This window comes from Ahaetulla prasina, chromosome 5 (assembly GCF_028640845.1).
Source record: "Ahaetulla prasina isolate Xishuangbanna chromosome 5, ASM2864084v1, whole genome shotgun sequence".
NCBI lineage: Eukaryota > Metazoa > Chordata > Lepidosauria > Squamata > Colubridae > Ahaetulla > Ahaetulla prasina.
The window spans coordinates 26147751-26164128 of NC_080543.1; the positions used below are offsets into that span (position 1 = coordinate 26147751).

General features: G+C 44.2%; 1 protein-coding gene across 4 annotated transcripts in view; it reads left to right on the forward strand.

Moving 5' to 3' along the window:
* SGCG (sarcoglycan gamma) overlaps positions 1–16378 on the forward strand; it is a 31356-nt gene that overhangs the window by 1750 nt on the left and 13228 nt on the right. Inside the window, exons 1-2 of one of the 4 annotated variants that reach the window (XM_058185822.1) lie at positions 7023–7174; positions 11355–11552. In XM_058185822.1, the coding sequence (XP_058041805.1) occupies positions 11358–11552 (195 nt within the window). In that variant the 5' untranslated portion in view covers positions 7023–7174; positions 11355–11357. Of the gene's footprint in view, positions 1–7022; positions 7175–11354; positions 11553–16378 lie in introns of those variants that run through there. The other 3 variants (XM_058185824.1, XM_058185823.1, XM_058185825.1) reach the window with 3 other exon arrangements.

Genomic DNA, 16378 nt, shown 5'->3' on the forward strand with positions numbered 1-16378 from the left:
TAGATGATCACCTCGCAGTGAGATGGGTAGTAAACAAATTTAATAAATAAGTCAGAATGTAACTGTAAATTGCGGTTAATGATAAGATAGTTTTGAATTATGTTTATGGTAGTGGTTGACTGGCCTAAATAGGGGACTGTTTTGTACGTTTTGGAGTTTTCTTGAGAGGCTGCTGGGAAGATGGGAGCCCTTCTCCCAAACTGCAGCCAAGTGCCACTTTAAAAAAAAAGAAGCAACCTTCTAACACATTTTCCTGTCCAGGAGGAAGTGAGGAGTGGGAGGGGAATTCAGTTTTCATGCTTTACCCCAGAGGTCCCCAACCCCTGGTCTGTGGACCGGCATCGGGCTGTGGCATGCCAGAAAGTGGGCTGGGTAAAGAGGCAAAGCTTTGTGAAACCACGCCCCCTCTGTTCCACAGAAAAACTTCTCTCCATGGAACCGATCCCTGGTGCCCAAAAGGTTGCGGGCCGCGGCTCTATCCCAATTTGCTACCTACTCAATTTTATTGTTATTATTCAGTCACTAAGTCGTGTCCAACTCTTCACAACTCTATGGACAACATACCAGGCCTCCCTGTCCTCCACTGTCTTCCAGAATCTGCCTAAACTCGTGGTCATTGCATTGATGACACTATCTAATCATCTCATCCTCTGCTGTCCCCTTCTTCTTTTGCCTTCAGTCTTCCCCAACATCAGGGTCTTTTGCAATGAGTTCTCTATCCTCATTAGGTGGCCAGAGAATTTCAGCTTCAGTATCTGTTCTTCCAAACAGTCAGGGCTGATTTTCTTCAGGACTGACTGATTTAATCTCCTTCCAGCCCAAGAGACTCTCAAAAATCTACTCCCAACACCACAATATCCAATTTTAGTGATATCTTTTTAGTCAGTTTCAAGGGCTACTAAATGGAAGGTGGAGCCACCAAACAGGAGCCACGTTTTCAGTGGTGGGTTGCCCCCGGTTCGGACCGGTTCTTGCGAACAGGTAGTAAAAATGGGGGGAGGCTCCGCCCACTGACCCCGATGTCATCAGGAAGCTTCTGCACATGCGAGTGAAGCGAGCGCACACGTGCAATCCCGCTGTGAGTCGGTAGTAAAGGAAAGTAAAACCTACCCCTGCATGTTTTGGTCACTCTTGGGAGTCAAGTAGAAATGAAGGCATTTTGTAGAGGAATCACTTTTGTCTCTTCACATCTAATACCAAGAGAGTGAAAGGTGAGGTGCAGCTTTTATGCTTTTTTTTTTACAATGTCCATTTATAGTGACTTTGCTTTTATTTTTCTTTCCCACTATTCCCAATGAAAAGTAAATAAAATGCATCAGGACTGTTATCCTATTCTGACCTATTTAAATTATGGGTTAGAAGAATGGAAGTTTTTTTCCACAAGCTACACTTGTGTTTTCTTGCATTCTCTGTGTTTTATTGCATTTCCTCTTTTTAATTATTTTCATAGTATTTACATGCATGTAGATTTGTGACATCTTTCATTTCAACACTACCTTTCACCATTTTTCTTCAGATGAAATTATGTAGGCATTTGAGTATGATTCTCTACTCTGATTTTGTTTTTTATTATATAAAATAAATTTTAGTGATATATAAATATATCACTAAAAAAATACTTTAAGTTGGCTAGGCAATTCAGACTGTTAATTTAGGAGAGGCCAATGTGTTACTCAGCAGAAATATAACAGTCCTTTTTAATATCCATATTAGGGCAAGATTAAAGCTCACAAAATACTGAGCGAGTTTTCCAGTTCTCCAAAACTCATTTAGGAATCTCTAAGCTTCTTTCTTTATTTTTGTCAATTGTAGCTAATGTGATTAAAACGTGTACTTTAAATTCCTTCTTTTTGCAGGATTTCCAAATATATAAAGTTTGGGTCACTGGCATAGAATGAGGAGACTGGGTAATTTTTATTAGCGTATTCCTTTTGAATAAAATTAGTTATTTATTGAGTGCAAGTAGTTTTTCATTTAAAATTGCTTTTATTTCCAATATAGCATAATATTGTGCTGACTCTTCTTCTCATAAGTAGAGGTTTTTAAAATTCAGTTTAGTTACAGGTAGTCTTTGATCTATAACCACGCTAGGAAGTGGAAAATTCATTATTAAGCAGTGTTTCAGGATCTAATTTCAGTCTATCCTGGGGCCAAAGGTTTATTCTTCTTCCAAGCTTTCTGGCTTGTGCTGGAGCCCATCCTTCTTTCTCTCCAAAATATGTGTACTGAGCTGGTCTACACATTGTATTTATATGGTGCTTAGTTGTGTGGCTTTTAATTGTTAGGGTGTTAATAACCTGCTATTAAGTCATTTGCTGTTGTTTCCCGGTTTTCAGCGCCTTGGCTCCTAAGTCTTTGGTAGGCGGATAAATCAGCAATCCTGTTGACTGACAAGGTGCCCATTTCCCAGGCTTCAAATATTTATTAATGGTCCAACTAGCAAACCCAAGAAAAGTAGACACTCTCAGAAACTTTGAAATCCCAAAAGCAAACTTTATTGGAGAAGGCATTTCGTTTCTGAAGAATCAAAACCAACTCTGGTTTTTCCCAAGCAATGCATGTATAGTTTGGCAATAGCTTCTCTTTCTCCCCATCATTGGTTGCTCACATTGTCCAATTATGAATTGTCCTGTTTGTTTTGAGAACTGTCCACTTTTCAGTCAGACACCTTCATCAGTGGCCTTAGTGGGTTCTTGGTTCTCACGGTCCGTCTCTGGCGTGTCTGTATTCTTTCTCCCGTTCCCTCCCCCTCTCCAGTTCTTTGATAAGTTGAATAAGACTTAAATGTTTCAAAAGCAGTTCAACCTTGGCATTATTAAGCAATTGTAGTCATAAAGCGAAGCATCACACATGATTGCATCCCATTTTGCAAACTTTTTTACCACGATGGTTAAACAAATCGTCATGGTTGTTAAGCAAGACATCATGTGAACTGCAACCTGTAACCTTTCCTGCCAGTTTTCCCATTGACTGTGCTTGTCAGAAGCCAGTTGGTAAGGTTGCAAATAGCAATCATGGGACTGCTGGATGCTGAATCCATTGTAAATGTGCAAGAGTTGCCAACTGCCCTAATTGCTATTATGCAATCTTGAAGACACTGCAACACTTTTAATTGTGAGGTTGTAAACCACTTTTTTCAGTGCCACTGTAATTTCAAATGGTCACTAAACAATTGGTCGTAATCAGCGGTGCGAACCAGGATTCAGCTGGTTCGCACCGCTTCAGGTGAACTGGCTGTTAAATTACCCCACCAGTCCCCACGCAATTAAAGTGGATCCTGGGTGCTGCGTTGCACTGTAGTGGAGAAACGGGCAATGGAGCGGCCGGCACGAGGGAAGAAGAAGGCCGCTTTTCCTCTTTCTTCTCCCTGCTCCTTCTCCTTCCCTCATGCCAGCCACTCCGTTGCCTGTTTCTCCATTGCAGCTCACCACCCAGGATCCACTTTGATAGTGTGTGTGTGTGTATGTGTGTGTGTAATTTAACCAGTTTGCCCAGGGTCAGGTTAGCTGTCACAGGAGGTTCATCCCACATGTGTGGCAGAGCTGGGGGATGGGAGTGGGCCACGCCTCCCACAACAACCAACCTTACCCTGGGCGAACTGGTTGTTAAATTATTTGAATCCCACCACTGGTCATAATTCAAACACTATCTGTGCTGTTGAAAGACAATTGTTGAGACTTCTTGTTGTCTGTAATTTGGGATATATTTATAGGGCTAGATTCTTTCATATGGAGATACAATATGCCACACAAATGATCTGATCTTAGGAAGGTGCACACCCTGTTTAGTTGCCAGCAATTAGAGATATATAAACAAAAAGACAATAGAATTGGCAGGAATAAATCTTCTTTGTAGCATATCATTAATAGGAGAAAAGAGGTCTCATCAGTCAGCCTACCAGTTGTTAGAGCAAATCACACTATAATTTTCCTGCTGCTAATGGGAGTAGAAAACTAATAAATTGTTGATAAGGAATGATTCTTGTGTTTCCAATGTCCTTCTTAGAAATGCTGAAGTCTGATTTTGCAGCCCCTGAAGCTATTTTTATTATAGTTATTGTTAAAGATTAGACTTAGTAACCTGACATTTTGAGGTGTGATTCACTGTGAAAACCTTTGTAGTATTGGCTCATAGAAAAACTCACAAACTTCGCCCCCACCCCACAACAGCCTTTCCAGGCAAAAACCCACAGAAAATCTTGGTTTTATCCATTTTATATTATCTACCCAATTAGATAATTAGGGTTTCTTAAATAAAGACTATATATGAGTTTCTTCAATAAATAAATGTTTGCAACCCCTATCCCAGCCATTTGTACATTGCTCCAAATTGAGAAAGTTTCTCACTATTAATAAACCTTAATTTAACAGAAAAATTAGGAAATAATGGTTGTAGCATAATTGTGTTCAATATATATTTCAGTTAAATCAGATATAGGTTTTTTTTTATCACTTCCTCCTCCATTGGTATATCCTCGTTTTTCCACTTCTGTGCGTATGCATGCGCACAGCACGTCCACTTCCAAACCGGTAAGGAAGGTAAGTAGATTTCACCCCTCCTATTAATGATACGCTACAAGGAAGATTTATTCCTGCCAATTCTATTATCTTTTTGTTTATATGTGCGTATGAAGTGATAAAGAAAATCTTTATTGATAAATTAACGAAGGAGTTAAAAGAAAAAGAAGAGTCGGAATATTATATAGTATGGAACAAATTGTATAATTGGCTAGAGGCTAGAAATACCTCCCCGGCACCTGGAGGAAGCTGTCTATCTAGACCCGTTCCAGTCCGGCTTCCGGCCCGGTTATAGCACGGAGACGGCTTTGGTCGCGTTGGTGGATGACCTCTGGAGGGCCAGGGACAGGGGCTGTTCCTCTGCCTTGGTCCTATTAGATCTTTCAGCGGCTTTTGATACCATCGACCATGGTATCCTGCTGCGCCGGTTGGAGGGATTGGGAGTGGGAGGCACCGTTTATCGGTGGTTCTCCTCCTATCTCTCTGACCGGTCGCAGTCGGTGTTGACAGGGGGGCAGAGGTCGTCCTCGAGGGGCCTCACTTGTGGGGTACCCCAGGGGTCGATTCTCTCGCCTACCCTGTTCAACATCTACATGAAGCCGCTGGGCGAGGTCATCAGTGGGTTCGGGGTGAGTTATCATCTGTACGCTGATGATACTCAGCTGTACTTTTCCACCCGGACCACCCCAGCAGGCGGTGAAGTGCTGTCCCGGTGCCTGGAAGCCGTGCGGGTCTGGATGGGGAGAAACAGACTCAAGCTCAATCCCTCCAAGGCGGAGTGGCTGTGGATTCCGGCACCCGGTACAGTCAGCTGCATCCGCAGCTGACTGTTGAGCAGTTAGTGGCCCCAAAGGAGGTGGTTCGCAACTTGGGCGTCCTCCTGGATGGCGGCTGTCCTTTGAGGAACATCTGGCAGCCGTCACCAGGAGGGCTTTTACCAAGTTCGCTTGGTTCGCCAGTTCGTCCTTCCTTGACCGGGATGCCTTATGCACGGTCACTCACGCTCTGGTTACGTCTCGGCTGGATTATTGCAATGCTCTCTACATGGGGCTGCCCTTGAGGTGCACCGGAGGCTGCAGTTAGTCAGAATGCAGCTGCGAGTGGTAATGGGAGCGCTCGAGGCTCCCACGTAACACCTCTGCTCCGTGGTTGCACTGGCTTCCTGTGGTCTTTGGTGCGCTTCAAGATCCTGGTTACCACCTTTAAAGCGCTCCATGGCTTAGGACCCGGTACTTACGAGACCGCCTGCTGTTACCGTATGCCTCCCATCGACCCGTACGCTCTCACAGAGAGGGCCTTCTCAGGGTGCCGTCCGCCAAACAATGTCGGCTGGCGGCTCCCAGGGGTAGGGCCTTCTCTGTGGGAGCACCGACGCTGTGGAACGAACTCCCCTGGCTTCGTCAAGTTCCTGATCTTCGGACCTTCCGTCGTGAGCTAAAAACATACTTATTTATTCAAGCAGGACTGGCATAAATAGTGATTTTAAATTGGGGTTTTAGAGATTTTAAACATTTGTAAATTTTTTAAATTATCGGCCATTTATTAATAGTTTCTTTTAATTTTTTTTAATTGTATATACTCTGTATTTTATTTCGGCTGTACACCGCCCTGAGTCCTTCGGGAGAAGGGCGGTATAAAAATCTAATAAAACTAAACTAAACTAAACTAAACTAAATGATGAAAAAAGTTGAAAAGCTTATATATACATGTTTATAAAATGGCAATGTATGAAAGAAAATGAATAGTTAGAAGGATAGACAGGATAGAAGATATATAGAAACAAGGGAGAACGGGACAAAAAAGAAAAGTATAATTAAATGAAACGAGGGGGAATAAAGATGTAAATATGAGAAGAATAAGGAAATGAAGCTGATGTAAAGAAGGAATATATGTTTTATGTCAATGTATGTTGTGTATTGTTGTTTTTCTTTTGTTTGTTCTTTTTTGTTAAAAAAAATTTAAAAAATCAGATATAGTTTTTCTCCAGAGTTTACTTATTTCTTAGCCTTGGTTTTACCTATTTTGGGGTAAACATATATTTCTTGATTGGGGTGTCAAATTCACATTGTCATGGCGGTGTCACATGATGTATTGGGACTCTTCCTCCCTTCACTAAACCAGGCGTGGATGTGGCCAGCACATGACCCATCTGGCCCGCGGGCCAGGAGTTTGACATCCCTGTTCCAGATCAATTGCATGTTTTTGTTTCCCCAAAAGTTGCATGCTGCTGTTGTACGTATACAACAATCTCTGAACTTTTATTTCAGTAAACTGAATATGAGCAAAATTAAATGTTTTCTTTCTTTTTTTTAAATAGCTAACAGTTCGATAGGATTCCCCCCCCCCCTCTTCAGGGTAGTGTGAGTTACAGTCTAATAAGAGGTGTGTGCTATTTTGAAAATACACATTATATCGAGCCTTTCACTTCTTAAAGCTTTAGTGTAACATCAGCTAGTGTGTCACAGAGTAAAATTAGCCCTGTCTGTGCCGCTAGTGAAAGGGGGTGGAATGTGAAATGTGACCAAACATGTAAACAAGTTCAGCCACGCCTAAAATATTTTCCACTGTGGGTACAAGTGTAGAAATTCATTGTCAGGCTGAAGGCGTTTGATCTGAGTTAGATCTGCAATTTCTGCTGTTGTTTAAAATCTTCCAAGGTAAGTCTTTTAGGCAAACTTTATTTGCATAGGTGTTACAAATTATGAAACAATTAATGTAAACTGTTTTTAAAAAAATGATAATTCTTGCAGTTCTGTCTTTTTTTTCTACCATCAGATAGTTGTTATATTAACTTGAAACACAATACACAAGTTATTTTTGTAGTTTAGATTATAGTAACTGTGTAAATGTGGCAACATCTGACTCTAACTTTGTGTCTTTGGCATTGCATATGTGCAGTGAAATAAATATCAAAATATCAAAGCAATATCAAAATTACAAATGTTATTTCTTTGGAGGGGAATCGTGTGCTTTTAATGCAATGAGCTGCCTCTTTTCCTTGCTGGTTTCCAGTTTTTTTCCATGCTCCAACTGCAAGGCTGATCTTTTATGGAAAAAAATGATCATGTTACTTAATAATGGATACTTCTGCCATATAAGGGCTTGGGTATATAATCATATAATTTCTGCTGTCTTTTCATGGAGACTAAGTATTATTTGTCAAGTCATGTTAACTAGCTTGCATGATGCATTAGTTATGTTTTAGTCCCACAAATACTTGTTGCACTTTAATATTATAACTTAAGGAAACTTGTTTTTATTAGTGGATCACAATTCCTGCATTCATTAGGAAAAATCTAAAGAAACTTCCCTTAATGTGGCACTCTCCAGATTTCCGTATATTCATCTGGGACCAACTGGGGTAATAGGGAAGTAATTTATAATTTAGGTTTTTTTTCTAATGATTTATTTTTTAAAATTCTACCCCTAACTTATTTTTGCTGGACACTGTCAGTAAAAGGTCAATTGAATATCTAGGACTGGGTTTGCAGTATTAGGGCTATAGATTCTTCTCTTGGTGCCAGTAAATATTTCTGACCCATTATCATTTGTATCTAATATTGTATCTGTCGGGCCCTAGGAAGGCCGACTACTTATTCCGGTCAGCCCCAATACGTTTCTGACATACAATTCCTGAATATGCCTGGTCACCAAATAGATGCTTAATTCAGACACATGTACACTGGTGGCCCTAATGTTTTACTTAGGGAATGGCATGCCCAACTCTGAGAATCAGGTTCTATGTTCTAGTGACACAAATAGGTAGATTCCTTCTTATCAAAATATATTGTTTCCAGGAGACTATATTAATTAGGGCAGTGAATATAAATTGGTTTACTAATTTTAAGAATATTCAATAGGAAAAAAAAGAAATGGAAATATAGAAATGGAATATATACATACATACATATTTGTTTTCTGAGGTTTTCACGGATGTTTGTATGTAGGTCTTTGGTTATTCGGGTTTCCTCCCGCGTAAAATTGGAAGTGTCTTGGCGACGTTTCGACGAAGTCTCATTCGTCATCTTCAGGCTTCAGCTTCGTGCTTCTGGGAGCACTTCCAATTTTACGTGGGAGAAAACCCGAATAACCAAAGACCTACATACAAACACCCGCGAAAACCTCAGAATAACCAAAGACCTACATACAAACACCCGCGAAAACCTCAGAAAACATATATATATATGTAGGTCTTTGGTTATTCGGGTTTTCTCCCGTAAAATTGGAAGTGTCTTGGCGACGTTTCGACGAAGTCTCATTCGTCATCTTCAGGCTTCAGCTTCGTGCTTCTGGGAGCACTTCCAATTTTACGTGGGAGAAAACCCGAATAACCAAAGACCTACATACAAACACCCGCGAAAACCTCAGAATAACCAAAGACCTACATACAAACACCCGCGAAAACCTCAGAAAACATATATATATATGTAGGTCTTTGGTTATTCGGGTTTTCTCCCGCGTAAAATTGGAAATGTCTTGGCGATGTTTCGACGAAGTCTCATTTGTCATCTTCAGGCTTCAGCTTCGTGCTTCTGGGAGCAATGTGTGATTGCAGCTGTTTCTTCCTTTTTAACTGCTAGTGGGGGTTTGAACTGATTGGGTGGGAGCTTGGCTGTGCTCTGATTGGATGGGGGTTTTTTTGTGCTCTGATTGGATGGGGGTGTGTCCTGTTTGGGTGGGGTGCTCAGATTAGTCTGAGTTGCATCACATGCATATATATATATGCATGTGATATATGCATGTGATATATATATGCATGTGATGGATCATTGATTAGTTATTTGCCATCAAGTTGGTATTGGCTTCTTAGTGATCACATCAATATATTTTCTCCAGGATGATTTGACCTCAAATTGTCCCTTCAGGGCCTCTAGCGGTGCTCCCATTACAGCTATAATTGAGTCCATCCAGCTTGCTGTAGAGTAGGGGTCTCAAACTCACAGCCTGCGAGCTGGATGTGTCACGTACTGGCCACGCCCATGCCAGGTTTAGCGAAGGGGAGAAAAGGCGTGATATGTCACATGACACCGCCGTGATGATGCAACTTTGACATCCCTGCTGTAGATAATCCTTTTCTATTTCCTTCCATCTCTCCCAACATTATGGATGTTTCAGAAGAGCTAGATTGTCACATTTAGTATTGTAATGAAAATGTGTAACAGAAAATAAATATTGTACTTCACAGACTTTTTTTAAAGCTGTCACCAGGACTGTGCAGGTAGTCCTTGCTTAACATCCATTTGTTTGGCAACCATTTGAAGTTATGACAGCATTGAACAACTTAATGACCGGTCCTTGAAATTCTAGCTATTATAGTGCTCCTGTGATCACATGAACAAATTTGGGCTCATTCTGGCCTACCCGCACTTACGACCATCTTTTGGCTGCCCACCTACTTGCTGCCACCAATTGCCACCATCACCTGGCTCTTTCTGCCGCTGCACCTAGTACAGTGTGCACCATACTGTACTGGGGCGGATCTTTTCTCACACCATCTTCTTTTGCACCAGTACAGCCAAAGGCCTTCTCTTGCATACCAGCTGGGGGGGAATGAGACAACTTGCCACAGCCAACTTGCGGTGGCCAACTCATCATGCCCAACTTGCTACAGGACAGCTCGTTGCGGGATAATTTAACAATTCTATTTAAAATAAAAATTATTTTAACTTTTGCCATTCACATTTCATTCTGTCTCTCCTTTCACATCCTTTCTTTAATGATTCTGTCCCACCATTCCTTTGGCATTAGTGTAACTCTTGCCCCACAGCGAGTTGTCCTGTGGCGAAATGGCCATGGCAAGTTGTCCTGCAGCGAGTTGGCTGTGGCGAGTTAGCCATGGTGAGCTGGCTGTGGCAAGCTGGCCATAGCAAGTTGGCCAAGGCAAACAGTCACAGACCCCCAGCTGGGACTTCTCTCATGTGCTGTCTAGGGCCTCCTTTTGTATACCAGCCAGGACCTCTGTGCCCTACCCAGAATCTTTCTTTTGCGCCACACAGCCAAGGCCTACTTTCACACACCAACCATCTTTTGCATCTTGGTTGGGTCCTTCTTTAGTGAAAGAAGGTCCCAGTTGGTGCACAAAAGAAGGACCTGCCCAATGTGAGAAAGGGGCCTCCTTTCTCTCTTTCCCTGAGAGAAACCACTGCAAAAGAAGGCTCTGGCCCATACAATAGTGGTGTGATGCAGTGGGCTGAGCCAGGTGTGGGGGTAGTTGGCAGCAGTAGGTAGGCAGGTGGCAAAAAGAACAGAGATGGGGGAGGGGAAAGATGTGGATAGGAGGAGTTGAAGCGGAAGCAATCCCTTACTTTTTTCCAAGAATGGCTTGCATCCGAATGGGTGCATGTTTAACAATTGGGATTCACTGAATTACAGCAACTGGGATTGTTGGAGTGGCCAGTGCTAAGCAGAGCAGCCACATGACATTTCTACCACATAACTTATCAGCAGAGTTGTCAGTCCCAGTTAGCGTCATGTGAGGACAATCTGTAGCCTGACTCAAATGAAACTTTACTTACCTTTCAACAAGTTTTTGTTGCTTTTTATTCCATGCCAGCCCGAATTATTTGTAATTTTTTTCTTTGCCCTTAAATACTTTACTTTAAATAGTCAATCCTTTGTAGAATAAGATAACAATTATTAAATGAAATTATATAATTTGTGTTTTATTAATCACTAGTTTGTTTTGGGGGGGGGATCATCAGAACAACATAGTGTGCTAAATTCTTAGCTCTTAGAAATCGACTTTTAATTATTAGTTATTCTGTTTTCAAACCTGAAGTAGAAGTCCCTGTTTGAAATATTTATTCTTGGTTAATTGTGTCCATTTTCCCCCTGTAGCAGATGGTACGTGAAGAGTATATTTCACCATCACCAGGTACTGACATACAGAGACCAGACCCTCAGTATGCCTACAACGTTGGCATTTATGGCTGGAGAAAACGCTGCCTTTATTTATTTCTCCTCCTCTTGATCATCATCCTAGTCGTGAATGTTGCTCTGACAATTTGGATTCTTAAAGTAATGTGGTTTTCATCAGTAAGTGGTTTTTTTTTCTCCTTTAAGTGGGTTTTTGCTGTTGCTTTTGCTTATATTCTTACTGTCACATCTAAGGTTTTCACTGCTCTGTAAAACATCCTTCAGTCTATTTACCCTAGAGCCATGATGGTGAACCTATGGCACGTGTGCCGGAAGTGGCACGCAGAGTCATTTTTCTGGGCATGCGAGCTGTTGCCCAACTCACCTACAGCTGTGCATGTGTGCACGCCCCAGCTGGTGTTCAGGCCTCCGCTGTGCATGAGTGCAATTCAGGGAACCCAGCTGGTCTTCTGAGGTCTCCTGCACATGCACACGTGTTTGCACATGCTTACAAGAGTACTGGTGCGCAGCGTGCACATGTACAGATGGCATTTGTGCATATGCATTGTGCACATGAAAACCACATCATCATCATCATCATCATCATCATCATCATCATCATCATCATCATCATTATTATTATTATTATTATTATTATTATTATTATTATTAATTAGATTTCTATACCGCCCTTCTCCCGAAGGACTCAGAGCGGTTTACAGCCAGAATAAGAACAAAACAATATACAATTAAAAGCAAAATTAAAAAACTTATTATACAATTGGCCGAAAATTTAAAAAACATTTAAAATCTTAAAAAACCCATTAAAATTCATCTAGAAATTTAAAATTTAAAAAATCTAACAAAAACTTAAGCCAGCCGTGCGCGAGTAAATAAATACGTTTTCAACTCGCGGCGAAAGGTCCGAAGATCAGGTATTTGGCGCAAGCCAGGGGGAAGTTCGTTCCAGAGGGTAGGAGCCCCCACAGAGAAGGATCTTCCCCTGGGGGCCGCCAGCCGGCATTGCTTGGCAGACGGCACCCTGAGAAGTCCCTCTCTGTGTGAGCGTACGGGTCGGTGGGAGGCATGGGGTAACAGTAGGCGGTCCCGTAAGTACCCAGGCCCTACACCATGGAGTGCTTTAAAGGTAGTAACCAAAACCTTAAAGTGCACCTGAAAGACCACAGGCAGCCAGTGCATCCTGCGCAGGAGTGGCACACGGCTCCCTCTATAGCCCGCGCAGCTGCATTCTGGACTAACTGAAGCCTCCGAGTGCACTTCAAGGGGAGCCCCATGTAGAGAGCATTGCAATAATCCAAGCAAGAGGTAACAAGAGCATGAGTGACTGTGCATAAGGCATCCCGATCAAGGAAGGAGCGCAACTGGCGAACCAGGCGAACCTGGTGAAAAGCTCTCCTGGAGACGGCCGTCAAATGATCTTCAAACGACAGCCGTCCATCCAGGAGAACACCCAAGTTGCGCACCCTTTCCCTTGGGGCCAGTGACTCGCCCCCAACAGTCAGCTGCGGCTGCAGCTGACTGTATCGGGGTGCCGGCATCCACAGCCACTCCGTCTTAGAGGGATTGAGCTTGAGCCTGTTTCTCCCCATCCAGACCCATACGGCTTCCAGGCACCGGGACAGCACTTCAACAGCTTCGTTGGGGTGGCCCGGGGTGGAAAAGTACAGCTGAGTGTCATCAGCGTACAGTTGGTATCTCACCCCAAAGCCACTGATGATCTCACCCAGCGGCTTCATGTAGATGTTGAACAGGAGGGGCGAGAGAATCGACCCCTGCGGCACCCCACAAGTAAGGCGCCTCGCGGTCGACTTCTGTCCCCCTGTCAACACCGTCTGCGAGTGGTCAGAGAGATAGGAGGAGAACCACCGGTAAACGGTGCCTCCCACTCCCAACCCCTCTAACCGGTGCAGCAGGATACCATGGTCGATGGTATCAAAGCCGCTGAGAGATCTAATAGGACCAGGGCAGAGGAATAACCCCTGGCTCTGGCCCTCCAGAGATCATCCACCAACGTGACCAAAGCTGTCTCCATACTATATCCGGGTCGGAAGTCAGACTGGAACAGGTCTAGATAGACAGCTTCATCCAGGTATTGAGGTAGCTGCCGCGCCACAACACTCTCTACAACCTTCGCAACAAAGCGAAGGTTGGAGACCGGATGATAATTACCCAAAATAGCTGGGTCCAAGGAAGGCTTCTTGAGAAGGGGTCTCACCACCGCCTCTTTCAAGGCGGCAGGGAAAACCCCCTCCAACAAGGAAGCATTAATAATCCCCTGGAGCCAGCCTCGTGTCACCTCCTGTGTGGCCAGCACCAACCAGGAAGGGCACGGGTCCAGTAAACATGTGGTGGCGTGAAGCCTCCCCAACAACCTGTCCACGTCCTCGAGAGCCACAGGGTCAAACTCATCCCAAACAATCTCGACAAGACGCGACTCCGCCGTCTCACTTCGATCATCCCAATTCCGGTCCAAGCCATCCCGGAGCTGAACGATTTTATCGTATAGATAACCACTAAACTCCTTGGCACATCCCTGCAAAGGGTCATCCCGCGCCTTCTGATGAAGGAGAGAGCGGGTCATCCGAAACAGGGCGGCCGGGCGGTTATCTGCCGACGCAATGAGGGTGGAAGCGTAGGAACGCTTCACCTCCCTCAGTGCCACTAGGTAGGCCTTAGAATAAGACCTAACTAGTATCCGGTCAGCTTCGGAACGACTGGACCTCCAGGTACTCTCTAGGCGTCTTCTCCAGCGTTTCATCTCCCTCAGCCCCTCGGAGAACCAAGGGGCCGGCTGAGATCTGCGCCGGGTCAGAGGCCGCAAAGGCACAACACGGTCCAAAGCTCCAGCCGCGGCCTGTTCCCAGGCCACAACTAGTTCTTCAGCCGTGCCGTGGGCCAGATCCTCAGGGAACGGCCCAAGCTCTGTCAGGAACCTCTCGGGGTCCATCAGGCGCCTAGGATGGAACCAACGCATTGGTTCCGTCTCCCTGTGGTGTTGGGTGGCGGTCCGAAAATCCAGGTGAAGGAGAAAATGATCTGACCATGACACCGGTTCTGTTACTAAATCATCTAATTCCAGATCATTTAACCACTGTCCAGAGATATAAATTAGATCCAGTGTGCCTCCTCCAGTGTGCGTAGGGCCATCAATTACTTGAATCAGGTCCAAGGCCGTCATGGAAGCCTGGAACTCCCGGGCCGCCGTCGATGACAAGCCGGTCGATGGCAAGTTGAAATCCCCCATGACTATAAGTCTGGGGGTCTCAACCGCCACCCCGGCAAGCACCTCCAACAACTCGGGTAGGGCTGTAGTCACACAGCAAGGAGCCAGGTACGTGATCAACAAGCCCAACTGATTCCTATGACCCCACCTCACAAAGAGGGATTCACAACCGGCTATCTGAGGAACAGTGGCCTCCCTCGGCTCTAGACCTTCCCTAATAACAACCGCCACCCCCCCACCCCTACCTTGGGCTCTTGGTTGATGAAATGCTCGGAAACCCGGAGAGCACAACTCAACAAGGGGGACACCCCCCTCCAAGCCCAGCCAGGTCTCCGTAATGCCCATAAGGTCCGCGGACTCCCCCTGAATAAGGTCGCAATCAGGGGGGCTTTATTAACCACAGACTGAGCATTACATAACATCAACCAAAGACCCAAGCTCTGAGGATCATGGCTGCCCGGGGAACGGGTAAAGACTAAGGGGCCAGAGCACATGATCGCTTTTAAACAGCGAGCACGTGCTCCCAAAAATCGATACAGTCCCCCGCTTCCGCCATATCTGCCTCTCCCACTTACCGTACAGATAGAACGACCCTCTAAACCTGGAACAAACCCCTCCCCCTCTGCCTTCGGACCAGATGACGTAGTGCCGTGAGCAAGCGCAGGGACTGGACACCTCCCCGATGGGTTACTCCCCCCACCTGTCTTATCCCTCCCACCCCCCTTAAAAAGCCCCTCTTTAAAAACCTATTTAAAAGCCCCCAAAAATTCTTCTTGAATTGCACCATTCACAAATGGTGCAATTGCATGCGCAGTGCATGGTGGGGGCGCATGAAAGCTGTGCGCATGCGCAGATAGTGTGGTTGCACACGCTGTGCATGGAGAGGAGCCACACATGGGATAGCACACACATCTGTGAAGCACGCGAAGCACGCGAAGCACGCGAAGCACGGATCTGCTCGGCACTCGGTGAGTAAAAGGATTGCCACCACTGCCCTAGAGGAATTTTGGAAATAATTTTCAGATCCTGGGCAATTCCTATATAAATATCAACAAAAATACAATACCTAGTTTTAACGTAGTTCTTTGCAGCAAATGTGACATTTTCACCTGCTTTTATCTTATTTCAATAGCTGAGTTTGTATATCACATCAAGTCTTTGTGTTTTTTTATTTTCTTTTAATCTGATGTGTGAACCTTCCCCAGCTGTGTACTTTTCAAATATTGTATTGCTCATAGTCAATCATTTTGATTTGTTAACCAAGGGATGTCAAACTGGTGGTGTCATGGTGGCGTCACCTGACGTATCGTGACTTTTTTCTCCTTCGCTAAATGGCATGGGCGTGGCCAGCTTGTGACGCATCCGGCCCGTGGGCGGGGAGTTTGACACCCTGGGTTAACCCATATTAAAGAAACTATCATATAATCTCAGCCAGAGGCTGCAGTCCTAAGTATACTTTAGAGTATGCCTTACTTAATGCAGTGTTAACATACTTTGAATTGTGTTCATTGACTGGTATCATTTGAAATTTATTCTTTAATTCTTATGTGACTTCGTTATTTCTGAGTCCGTTATTGAGATGTTTCATCTAATGAATTGCTACTAATGAAGTGCTTAAATGTCTAAATCCTAAATGGGAGAGATGCCATGTAGATTTAGTGGCATGCCAACAATGATGAATATATGGAGCCATTTCAAATAACAATAATGGTTACTCCTAAAAGGGATGTGGTGGCTCAGTGACTTGTTGATCGAAAGGTCG